The 13,448-nt window shown below is 43.2% G+C and overlaps 1 protein-coding gene across 4 annotated transcripts in view; it reads left to right on the top strand.

The window, feature by feature from the left end:
* TRPA1 (transient receptor potential cation channel subfamily A member 1) overlaps positions 1-13,448 on the top strand; it is a 211,056-nt gene that overhangs the window by 162,897 nt on the left and 34,711 nt on the right. For all 4 annotated transcript variants that reach the window (XM_085853398.1, XM_085853399.1, XM_085853400.1 and 1 more), the window contains 3 exons: positions 240-387; positions 5,116-5,214; positions 9,506-9,675. In XM_085853398.1, coding sequence (XP_085709524.1) covers positions 240-387; positions 5,116-5,214; positions 9,506-9,675 — 417 coding nt within the window. The remainder of the gene's footprint in view (positions 1-239; positions 388-5,115; positions 5,215-9,505; positions 9,676-13,448) is intronic.

The following is a 13,448-nucleotide window of genomic DNA, read 5'->3' as shown; positions in this document are numbered from 1 at the left end:
TTGGATTGAGAACTGCTTTATCGCCATCGGATTGTTGTTTTAAAACCCATCTGAATCATTAACGACCTTCAAGGAGGGAGTCAAGTAAGAATGGAAAATCGCAATAAAAGTTCGATTTCCTTGTGCTCTCAGTTGAACGATATTGTCATCGTGAATATACAAACGAATTCTGAAAGTGCTGTGTAGTTGGATGGGGATATGTGAAATGGATGTTTTTTCATGTTTGTGTGTGCGTGTAGGCTCGGCTATGGCTTAAAGGTACACGCCTTTAACTTGCTGCTATACATGGTCATGCTGATCCCTCACACATATCTCATTGCCTTCTCACTGCCTCCTCAAGGATCTCAAAATGCAACCTCAGCAAATGACACCCAGTTATCGCAAAAGGTACTTCGTACGTCGCAGTTGTCATGAATGTGGTGCATGCTGGCTTGTGAATTGTTACTAGTGGCCACATTACACAAACACACTTGCTGAACGATAAACCCTGCTGATTGGTTTTGACAAGTCCAGTTTTTCGTCATTACTGGTGACAAAACGACAGATAGCATCTTGCTTTCGGTAAAGCTTTTCAGAAACAAAGCTTCGTTGATCAAGTCCGCATCCCACAAATAAGTGGTTGTATCGCCTGTTGACATATTCTGCTGTTGCAATGTAGTTACAGATGGCTACAAGCGATTTCCTACCAGGAGCATTCAAAATGTGTTCGTAACGGGGTATTCGTTGGTACCCTACTGTCACGGCTGTTGCCTTCTTATAAACTAGAATGTTGGCTTTCAGAGTGTAACCCAGAAGCTTGTTACGTTATACAATTCTAGATTTTACTAAAATTGAGCATAGAGGTGTCACCAAATATTCTACAAACAAGGAGTCTGCTCAAAAAGTAATCCGTGAGCATGTACGACGAAGGTGCGCCTTCATATTCCACAATAGACGAATGGTTGGTTGAACTCAAACAACAACCTGAGTCCCCTTAAAGATGACCCCTGGTTCGGCCGGCTTGCAGACGCATGCATCCTACAAATGAAACTGCTTCTCAGGTCGAGGCATTAAACATGGAGGATCCCTGCCATAAGGTTTCCGACATATCCACTTTTCTCATTGAAATGTATCATAGCAGAATTTTGACAAACATTTGGGCCAGGCCCAACGTCTCCCCGACATGGGTCATTCAAAACCACCACACTCACAATCGAGGCTGGTTCACCTGGCATCATGTCGTGAGCTTCATAGATGGTTTAACAAAGATCCAACTGACTTTATCGCTCGTCCAGTAACTGGCAGCAAAAAGTGTTTTCTTCAATTGGGATTCTGCAACCAAATTTGAATGCATGAGGGATCACCACTTCCCAATACATTTCACACCCAACCTTCAGGTTGCAAGATCATGGCTTTCATGCTCTGCATCATCAAGAGAATACTCGTGATTTATTTCGTCTCACAAAAGTACCATCTCAGAGCAACATTAACCAAGCTTCATGCAAAGATTGCAGCAGGACAACATGTTGATGAAAGTTGTGCTACTTCTTCAGAAAACGTGATTTGGGGGGTGGGGGGGTAAGGGTGTAGGGGTGGAGGGGAAATGGGAGACCCTCTATAACTAATTTTCAATCCAGCGACTGGTTTATATGCCAGGTGTTGGCTTAATGGTTAGGTTGGTGGGCTTGGGATCTTAGGATCCTGAGTTTAAATCCCACTTGGCTGTTGAATTAATACCAGGTGGGGCTGACTCTGTCTGTCATCCTTCTGAGGTTGCCAAAATGAGTGCCAGCTTGCTGGTATTCTGTGTTGGAGTGGTGACCTGTCCAGGATTGTGTCCAATTGCCAAGGAGACTGCTTTGCAGCACCATCGCTCTGCACAGAGTATGGTCCTGATGGATGGATGGACTGGTCTATGGAACCTGTGTTTTTGCTTTCATGATACTCCACTGTCACTGTATCAGCGTGATCGTTTCTGATTTCAGTGAGGTTGTGTACCTTGGTTGTGTTTCTGATCTCAGTGAATAGCTTGACACCTAACTACGAACCAGGAAAAAAATCGCCAGACCTGGTAAGAGCAACACTAATTTCAGGCTGTAAAGGGAAAGCATTTTTAAAAACTTTAAGCAGATGAAAAAGAGTCGAGAATTCCAAGATTTTTTTTTCTTTTCTTAGCTCACCTGGAATATAATTCGGGGGAGCTTCTGGGATGGCACGTCGTCCGTCCGTCCGTTCACATATACTTTCAAATTCTCTCAAAATACACATATGATTTTGATGAAACTTTACCACAATGTTCATCACCCGTGCTGTACCAAAGTTTCTTCATGACATTAGAAAAATTGGGCTCTAAGAGGTTGTAAGGGGAGTTGCCTCCCAAAATATGTGTTCGCTTTCTTCTCTGAAACTACACACATAATTTCGATGAAACTTGACCAACACCTTCATCACCCATGATGTATCAAAGTTTGTTCATGATACTGAAACAAAATCCATAAGTATTTACTTTCTTCTCCATTACATATTTTTGTGGGTCTTCCATGCCTGCCAGTGGTTCCCTGGTTATCTTATCCAGCCCCTACCAGGTGAGCGCTCAGGGGTATTGTCCCTATGTTTACATTTCATGTTAAGCTCATTTTGTTGCTACATGCTATTCCTGTAGTCAGGAGGGAGTAGAGAACTCCAGTTTTCATTTCACTCCCGTTTTTGCCCTCATTCGAGGTGTTTAATGCACTTACCATGACATGGTTTTCTTCATCCAGTCTACATTGGGATAAAGTATTTTCTATGCAACGACATAAATTTTTTTTTTGTCAGAGCACACTCAGCATCCTTGTGTGTGGGACAGTAAATGGCTGTTCCATTTGCTAACATGTGCTGTTTCACATGATGGGCCAATGACTTTCAAAAAGAGTCGGCTACTGTGTGACGTGATATTGCTCAAATACTAAATATTAGATTGCTGTCCTGACTTACAAATGGGGTTGGCAGGATAGCCGAAAAGTGTGCACACTGGCCTCTGAGCTATCTAGCCAAGTTTGAGTCTCGGCCCAGCTACAAACTGCCATCCCAGTGTTTGACAGGCAAGGTGAGGCATCAATGTGTTGTTAATGTCCCTCGGATGGATGTTAAACTGAGCGTCCTTCCTTGCTCACATTAGTTGGTGAAAGTTTGAGATCCCACTGTGTCCTTCATGGATAGTAGGGAAGCTATCGCCTGTGCCCTGAGGAAATTTCAAATTTCTACCCTGACTGATTGCTCGGAATGCAATGGAAAACCATTCAGCATAATGCCATGCCAAGAAGCTGCTTCAGTAGCAGCAACTCTGTAAAAAAAAAATAATAATAATAATAATAAAATAAATAAAAATAAAGGGATGCATCTCATCATCATCAACTTACAGCCCGGGCACAGTATCAGCAGCACATCTGCACTTCATTCATCCTCATTCACACGGCATCCTGCTAAATTCCTCATTGGATCAGGGTCGAATATGCATCTACTGTCCTTGTTTTTGTAAAAGATTATGTGACATATGTATCAATTATACTATACAATGCAATCTTGACATTGAAATACGATATATTAATATCTGTGTGCACAAAATATACTGCGTAAGGGAGTGAACTTACCCTGGGCGACAGTTTCATCCTCTCAGCCCAATATCAAGTGGAAATCCATGTATTTTCTTTCCATTTCAGATAAGGGAATTTTGGTTGGTGCTGCCATTTCGTAGTCATCATTTTGGTGCCCCTCACAACGAATTATGAGGTTATTCAATGTCAGCCACAACATTTAGACTGGCATCACACACATGACTTGCAGTCGTGATCAAGCGTCCATATTCACCCTCTTTTTCAAGATGAATATTGAACCTGCTGGGTTTTTTCTTTTTTAATCACAATCAAATAGGACACGATACATGCTTCTGAGACGAGCTCGATTTTTCACTCAAATGCACATTGTAGAAGAAATTCTTAAGTCCTCCTGACATTTGAAACATTTATTTAACAAACAACATAAACAAAATACAAACAAACAAATACATATGTGCATATGGAGTAATCTGAGAGAAAATGACACAGTCTTCCTCCAGATTCCTGAAATCCATGGAAATATTAAGTTGCTTACATCGTGTTCAGTGAGACGTAGCTCTTTTTCATTTCCAAACGCTGGCGCCACAGTTTATCAGGTCTTGGTATTTCCAGGTGGAGATTATTTTCAACCTTCGTGCAGCCACCAGCTTGATTTGGTTGAAGGATTTGTAGCATATAGTTCAAACTCAGATGTGCAGATTCTCTCCCAGCATAGAATGACGCACAGAATGACGTCATGACTGCAGCCCTTTTGGGTACTTTGATGGATTTCTATAGTATGTAGGTTAAAAGTAAGTCCGCTTCTAACAGACTGAGGAAATATATACTATCTTGAAGCAATCAGAGCTTAGTGAATACATCTGGACATTTCCTTCGACCAACATTCCAGTTGAGCTGAAATAATATTTCCCATCAAGCTTGCTGGTGTCTTATATCTATCATTTCATAAAATCCCTTCATATGCAGAATAGATTTAAATGATAGGCAATTATTTTATACTGAATTAAAGCATACTTGAAAGGTTGGGCTGTGTTGAATATCTTTACGAGACAGGTCAATCGTCTTTCAATACAGAGGAAAGATATGATTATGTAAATTAAAATTAAAATAGATACATGTTCAAACATAAAATCATACCATATTTGAGTACATTTTCCATTACAGATTTCTAATAATACATTTATTTTAATATCAATGGTCATGCTAATCTATCATTTATAACAATACATTTATTTTAATATCAATTTAATTGACAACATTTTATTATTGGTTTTATCACCATTAAACCCATTATGCTAACTTTGGAGAAATTGTACTGATAACATCATTACCAATGCTGATTTCAGCTGCATTAAACTTAGAACCTCTCGGATGTCAGTCTGATATCCTCACCACTCACCACCCCACCCCCAAATTATAAATACATAAAGTTGTTATAGTTAAAGGCCCAAATCCATATAATAGTTTGTTTCAAAGTTTTCATTAAATTTTACAACATAAATGACTTTTTTTTTGCTTCGTTGTGTGCTTGTCTTTGCAGGAACCGTTTGGAAGAACAACAGACAAATTTCTTCTCCTAATAATCTTTACATTGTCATGCGTGTCTCTGGTTAAGGAAAGCATCCAGTTGATTCATCAGGTGAGTTCTGATTTGAATGCAAAGCATAAGATGATCTTTCTTTCTTTTAACTTGATTTTTGTACTTTATTGTAATACACTGCTCAATCACTTTTATAAAGTGAGGGCTGTTGTACTTCGGTTTTGGGAAATTACTACATATATGTATATATATATATATATATATATATATATATATATATATATATATATATATATTATATATATATGTATATATTGTTACTGATTCAGCGGTGGTGAGATTCGCACTCACTCTTGAACCCAGTGTTAAGGATTCGGACGACTGATGTCAATCACTGCCATCTCCAGGGTTAAAATGTGGGCTGGCTCGGCAGAATTCTCGGGTTACGTGCCTCAGATCACGATACCAACGTACACCTGTGCCTTGCCAGCTGGGGAAGACCCCGGTTACAGACTTGTTTTGTCAGATACCAAGCGAATTCTGCCAGTCTGTAACCATTTTTTTATATATCCAAATTGAGCGGATCGTTCCTCGGTGCGGCACGAATGAATTCAAAGCGGCAACATCATACGAATCAGCCAGATTTATTGGGGACACATCAGGGAACACAACACAAGCAAAAGCATTCACGACAATGTTATAATTAATCTATAACCCGTTCTTAACTAGGAAGCTACGGATTACGGGTTTCGAAGGGGACCCTAACGCAATAAACCTTCAAAAACATGCAGAAAAGACATGGACAGCATGCAGACAAGACACAGAGTACTTGGTGATGCTTCATGGATGCGAGGAAAAGTGACAAAAGCCCGAATGCGGCTTGTCACAAGCCGATGTCTACGGATTCGAGCACCCAAGCTCAAACATGCCGCGTGGCAAACTGGCGCTCATCCATCTGTCGCAGCCCTCACACGTGCAGGGGAGCGCGCCCTCGGCAAAGCACCAATATTATCTGATTAGATTTTAATTAGGGCGGCAGAGCGTTTTAACCGCTGGTGCGTGCGAGTATTATTATATATTTATATATATATATTTTTTTTTTGTATACCTTGGTCGAGGCTCGTATGAGAGCTAACACACAACTCACAGCAAGGAGGCATGAGACAAGAGGGGCGGGAGTGGAAGGGACAAATCATTGGGGAACAGACACAGGTGAACTGTGGAAGGGAGAGGGATGGGGATGGGACGGGGAACATGGCGAGGAGAAGATGGACATTACTGGGACTTTCAGGAAGGAAATAAGGAGAATTGAAGGAAGTGGGCTTGGGTGGATTATCGGGGGTAGAAAAGATCGAGGATTTGGATGGGGGAAGATAAGAGGTGGTGGTGAACAGCTGTTTTGAAAGCCTGGAGGGAAGAATGGGAAAGAATAGAGTGAGGAAGTGTAGTCCAAAGGTGGGAAAAAAGAGGAATGAAAGAGTGAAGATGAGCAGTGATTCGTGATTTTGGTAGTTTTACCAGAAGGGGGTTGTTGGCGGACCTTGAGCGCCCTGTGGAAATGTGGTTGGGACAAATCGCAGAGAGAGCAGGGGGGGCAAGGCTGGAGAGGAGTCGGTAGAAGACAGAAAGACCACCGACCAACCTGCGGTGATTGAGTGAGAGGCCCAAAGACTCAGCTTCATTGCGGGAGATGCCAATGATCTTAAAAGCCCTGGTTTCGACAGCGTGAAGTCGAGAAAGGTGGGAGGCAGGAGCACCAGCCCAGAGGGGAGAGCAGTACTCCATCAGGCTACGGACAAAAGCTTTGTAAGTGGTCAGGAGCTCAAGAGGGCCGAGGAAGGACTTTGCACGACGGAGGATTCCCAGTCGGCGACTGGCTTTTGAGGCAAGGTTGGAAATGTGACTTTCCCAGGATTTGGTCAAATCTGTGGTAATTACCTCCCAGTCTATATCGGTTCGAACAATGCTAGACCAATAGAAGGAAAGGACAAACATGGACAGGTTGGAAATCGACAAATAATGTATTAAAAATAAAATTAATAAATAAAATGAACTTTTTATTTTCTGAGGTAGATAAAGAATAAATTTCAAAGCAAAATCAATCAAAATGCCAGGAAAGAGACAAAGAGCAGATGCTTATCGGGGTTTAAACTTACTTAGAGCTAAACACAGACAAGGATAACATGATCATTCGTGTTCAGATCATTCGGGGGGGGGGGGGCGACAGAATCGTCTCGCTCACCAGAAAGTAGTCGTCCATGAAGTGAAAGCATCCTGAAATGCGTGCGTGTCATGTCCGTCACCAGCACTCAGCCTTGCCGTGCACCCTCTCGCGAACAGCCTTGAACGCCAGTCGACGTCTGGACGGCACCGAGATCGCCTGTCGCGGGTTTAGACCCTGGTGTTAGTTGGTGATCGACCCGTGCCTCACTTGTTGGTGGTGCTGCTCACACCCACACGGCCACATGCTCGCTTCCTTCTCTTTTGCGTGCTTACGCCCACTTCTTGCTCGCTTCTCAAGCTTACTTCTCGTTCTCTTCTCCCTCCCTGGCTTTCTTTTGCCTCCGCTTTCCTCTGGCCTCAGAACGGACCTTCGTTTTATATCTGCGGGCCATCTAGGCGGCGCAGTGTCCGCCCCAAAGTCACCCCGCCCCACTTGCGCATTGTTACCATGACGACCCGTGCACTCTCAAAAAAGGCGGGCGTCGGAGCTCGCAAAAGAATGTTACTGAGGAAAAATGAGGGCGGGTTTAAGAGCTCGTGAAAGAACATTGCTGAGGAAATATAAGGGCGGGCTTCAGAGCTGGTGAAAGAAATGTGTGTAAACGTGTCTGTCGTAAAAAAATAAAATAAAAAAAAGCTTCCCATAAGAGAGAGGATCGATCCTTTACCCTTCTCAATGCATCACATTTAAGATCCCTAAAGACATGGGGATGGGGCTAATCTGAACATGCATTTAAGGAAATAACTGCCTGAGGACTTGGATGTGTGGATGCATTCATCAGACCAGATTCTGAAATCCGTAACTATATATATATATATATATATATATATATATATATATATATATATATATATACTGGGCTTATTACCCGAGTAAGTTGGTAAGTGCCGACCTTGGAAGGATGACAGGCCGAGTCAACCCGCTTGGTGTTATTTCAACAGCTCAACAGGGGCTCAAACTCATGACTCTGAGATATTCAGCCAGCCAACTTAACGGTTAAGCCAATACCAGGTTTATGACTGTGGTGAAAGGTACCCCCAAACTCTCTGCCCTTTATTGTGTTGATGTTCAGATGTCTGGTACCAACAACCAATGGCCGCAACTACAACCTAGTGCGCTGAGATGTTCAAGTCCCTCTGTAAGCCTGTTTTTGTGGATCAGACCGACAAAATGTTCGCATTTGTGCTCAGAACATGATTACAAAGCACTGTTTTGAAACAACGGAGATGGCTAGATCTTGTGGGTTATAAGGGACATGCCCAAATCTTGAAATGGCTTTACTGCTGAAAAAAAGACTCTTGATATTCAGCATCCTGCCATTAAATGTCAATGGCATGGAGGGCCAAATATTCCACTGCCTCGAGGGAGAAGAAATTAGGAAACAGCAGCACTGATCCAGAACGGGGGGCCATTATTCATGACACTTTGGATGAAGGCCTTGTACACAGTTTTTAGCTGAGTTTGGGAAATAATTCTCAAGTGGCTGCCTTTTTTGTAGGTCAGCTTTGTGATGATCTGTCCAACGATTTTTGCAGATTGTGAGCCTCACAATCTCCAGGGACAACACCTATCCCAGAAGCTGACCACTGAAATAAAATGGGGGGTTTTCCAGCTCATCCTTATAGAGGACCAAAAGCAAGAATGTGTCTTTCCTGCATTAAAATACGTGTTCTCGGTCGATGAGCAGTAGCTTAATTTCTAAAGTTCAGCAGTGAGGGATGCAAAGTGATACAATGGGTTTTTCCAGTGAATAAGAGGTCACTGACACAAATCAGGAACAGAGTGGGTTGGAGAATGCACACTTTCGGGATTTCATTTTGTGGTAGAGCATTGTAGAGAATGCCATCCAAAGAAACCCACTGCTTGCGAACATGCAGGAAATCTGATCTTCAGTCCTGGATGGTGCTTCTTTTCCCATGATTAAATCCCATACACTTTATTGATTTGTTGTTTTATAATGTGCTTGTTATTTATGGAGAAACATACTGGTGTCTCTTGGATACCATAATCCTGCATGTACCGGTTCTCGTGTTATTATATAAACTCCTCCCTGATCCCCTGGTGTTGCCCTGGTGCAAGTGCCAATGGTTCTCTGCAACTACATTTATATGATGGATGTAACAATATTTCTTGAATTCATGTCTTCGTGCATTTTTTTCTTTGCAGAGAAAAAAGTACTTCATGGATCCAAGCAACCTGATTGAGTGGATACTTTATGTGTCAACAATCCTTTTTGTGATCCCAACATTCTCAAACTTTAATTCAGAATTCACGTGGAACTTTGGTGCTGTATCCATCTTCCTCGGCTGGTTCAATCTGCTCCTCTATATTCGAAGGTAACACTTCAGGTCCATGAAAGTTGAACACGACCATGTGTGTGTGTGTGTGTTTGTGTGTGTGTGTGTGTGTGTGTGTGTGTGTGTGTGTGTGTGTGTGTGTGTGTGTGTGTGTGTGTGTGTGTGTGTGTGTGCTTCATGTTGAATTCTGAGTCTGAAAAACGTGTGTATTGGAAGTAAATTTATGGAATGTACGTATACTCAGAAAACTGTACACTCTTCGGAAATCCGAATGCCGTGTACACGTCCAATCAAAAACACATTGATGGAAGAATACGCAACATTGTCCCTGTAATTTTTGTGTATGTTGATTAATATGCAAGCCTGAGAGAAATTTATGTGAGATGAACTTACTTATACTTCTGTATATCTCTTATCTCCTAATAATATGATTGTTTGTCTGAGTGTGTGTGTGTGTGTGTGTGTGTGTGTGTGTGTGTGTGTGTGTGTGTGTGTGTGTGTGTGTGTGTGTGTGTGTGTGTGTGTGTGTGTGTGTGTGTGTGTGTGTGTGTGTGCGCGCGTCTGTCTGTAACATTCCGTTCCACCCAATGGTTGGACAGTTCACCTGACTCCACCCACGATTTCTTACTTCATGAAAAATCTTGTGGCCACCATGTTGGTGCTTACAGCTATGTGAAGCCAAAGATGTTTTGGAGCTGAAATATTCACAATCGCCATGCCCTCCCTCTAAGTTTTCCCTTTATTGTGAAACGAATAAAGTGACAGTTCAAAGTATTTTGAGCCAATCATCGTCACGACCCTTGTGAAGATCGGCCTCAGCAATCAAGGCTGTGGTCTGTTAACTTATACACCACCCAAATAACGATGTGGTATTCTCTCAAGCAGGGCTTAAAGGGGAATCCAAATGCTCGGACCACCACAATGCTGATCTATCCCTCAATACCCGACAATATAGATTTGATGAGTATCTTTTTCCAATTTCCGATTTATAAAGCAGGTAAATTTGTGATAACAGTCAAAATATTCTTCTTTTTCAGCTTAGTTTGATGTCACACCATGAAGGGGAGCGCCACTTCCATATTGTTTACCTGCTCAAAACTAGCACCATCTCTACCCAGCGACTAGAGTACCGGTACATGTACACAGCCAGTTTGAGTGGTGAATCAAACACTGAATTGAGTGGTGAAGACAGTTACCACAAGACCACCTGAAAATTATCTATTATCAACACAAATTACTGTACATCAAATGAACCACCATCTATTTATAGTGGAGAGAAAGTATGGATGTATCATCATCATGTACTCCACCGAGAGGATTTGACTGAGGACAATAAAAGTTTCAGGGTCCCCTCCTCAGTGTCCCTCTCTCCTTCCATCATCCTCCCATAATACCTGATCAACCATCACACCCACAAGAACCACCACCACCCCACACCTCCACTCCACCATTATCCCACAATACCCCATCAACTATCACCTACAAAATACCCACCACCAGGCTATACCCCCTCTCTACCATCACTCCACAATACATACCACCACCCCACATCACTCCCCCCTCCACTGGAGAGGGGCATTGACACCTCACGGACACGGGCACAGACAAAAATGGCGTCCCCGGAAAGTATGAAACATGGTGATCCCGTAACATAAAAGACACATGGTCAGCCTGCAACGGTGGGACAAAGCATTCATCCCCCATTTTGTCTGCGGTGTCCCAGTGTGCTGGGCGACGATGGGTATTGCTCCTCAGCAATTTTCCCTCCATTTTCCTCCTCGTATCATCAATCTGTGCTCCCAATTCATCTATTTCTTCAAACCTCACTCCCTCACCCCTCCTCGCTCCCCCATCCCTCCTCAGTCTCCCTTCCTCCTTTCCCTCCCCTCACCCTACCATCCCTCCTCTATCTCTCCCCTCACTCCTCCTTACTTCCCCCTTGATATTCCCCTCAGCGAAGTGACGAGTTGTATTGCTTGTGCATATATCTATATATGTATATGGAATATTGTTGTGGTTCTGCAAACCCACACTCCTCTGAGACAATGGCACACAACATACAGCAATCCCAAGACAGTTATTTTAATAGTATATGTTTTGTTCATCATTTCCATATGTCTCGTGGGTAAATGGATAAGATACGTTGCGTAGGGCTTTTCAGTATCTCTAAAATCTTCAATCCTTGCTCTTATTCTGCTCCTTTGCCCCCACTTTATCTGTCTCACGAACCACGCAAGCAAGCACGCACAACAACGATGAAAAGAACCACGCAGAGCAGCACAGTGAGTGTCTCATATGCATCTGTGCGCCATTTTATATTCCAAACTGCGTGCCAATTAACAACTGCCGTCTCACCTTAGACCTTCATTCAGCTTAATACCATGTTACTACACTCACCACCACCACTCTACAGGTCTCATAAAAAATCCCCACAACAACTTGCGTTCACGTCTTCACCACATATGCTGCAGTTACAAACATCTCCCTCCTCATTAAAGATGCCGCCATTACGAGCACCCCCCAAACCCATTACTTTTTGTATCCACCTTACCCAGTCACAACCAGATGTCCCTGGACTCTGTGTCCTTTCCGAATGAAAAAGTGGAGAGCTTGCTGTCAAACCTCGACTCAGATTCTGCAACTGGTCCAGACGGTATCAACCCTCATGTCCTAAAAACTTGCTCCTCTGCTCTTCCTCACCCTCTCTCTGATCTATTCATCCTCTCATTTGCCCAAGGTCATCTGCCATCTGCTTGGAAATCAGCAAACATTACCGCCCTGCATAAAAAAGGTGCAAAAACGGATCCTGGCAATGACAGACTAATCAGCCTTCTCCCAATCATCAGCAAGGTTATGGAATCCATCATTGCTTCGGATATTAAATCCTTCATCTTCGACAATGGCTTGATTTCCGATCATCAATTTGGATTCAGACCTAGTCACTCTCTCCTGTATATGCTGCCTCTGCTCTCCCAGCAATGGATGGAGGTCCTCAATGCCAGACAAGAGATCAGAGCCATTTCCTGAGACAATTTGCATGCTTTTGACCAAACTCTTCCTATGGTATCCAAGGACATCTCCATTCAAGGCTCACAGACTTCCTCTCCTGTCGCAGCCAACATGTGGCCATTAATGGAGTTCTATAATCCCCTCTTCCTGACCAGGCTGGAGTAGCGTCTCTACAGGTAGCGTTCGAATCCCTGTTCTTTTTCTGGTTTTCATCAATGACCTCTCCGACTCTCTGGAGAATCCTCTTTATCTCTTTGATGATGACTCCACCCTCTGCCTTACCATCTGCCATCCCTCAGATCGGCAAGCAGCAGCCTCATCACTCTCTGCAGATCTTGATAAAATCATAAGCTTGTCCAACACGTGGAACATGTCTTTCAATCCGGACAAATCTTGCACTATCACCATATCTCTCCAAAAGGACCATCTGGAAAAGGACCACCTTCTACTCGCTCAACAATCTTCTTGAAAAAGTCCTTTCATTCAAGTTTCTGAGTCTCACTACCTGCCATGATCTTTCCTGTGAAAGCCACATTTCCAAGCTTGCCTCCAAAGCTAGTCGCCGACTGGGCATCCTCCATCGTGCAAAGTCCTTCCTTGGAACACCTCAGCTCCTCACCACATGCATAGCTTTCGTATGCAGCCAGATGGAGTACTGCCATCCCCTCTGGCTGGTGCTCCCGCTTCTCACCTTTCTCGGTTTCACGCTGTGGAAACGAAGGCATTTCAGTTCATTTGTATCTCCTGCGATGAGGCTGAGACTTTGGGTCACTCACTCTCTCACCACAGGCAGTTCAGTGGTC

The sequence above is a fragment of the Eptatretus burgeri genome, chromosome 13 (genome assembly GCF_056783735.1).
Source record: "Eptatretus burgeri isolate ZD-2024b chromosome 13, Ebu_testis_v1, whole genome shotgun sequence".
NCBI lineage: Eukaryota > Metazoa > Chordata > Myxini > Myxiniformes > Myxinidae > Eptatretus > Eptatretus burgeri.
This window is presented reverse-complemented; position numbering and strand designations above follow the sequence as displayed.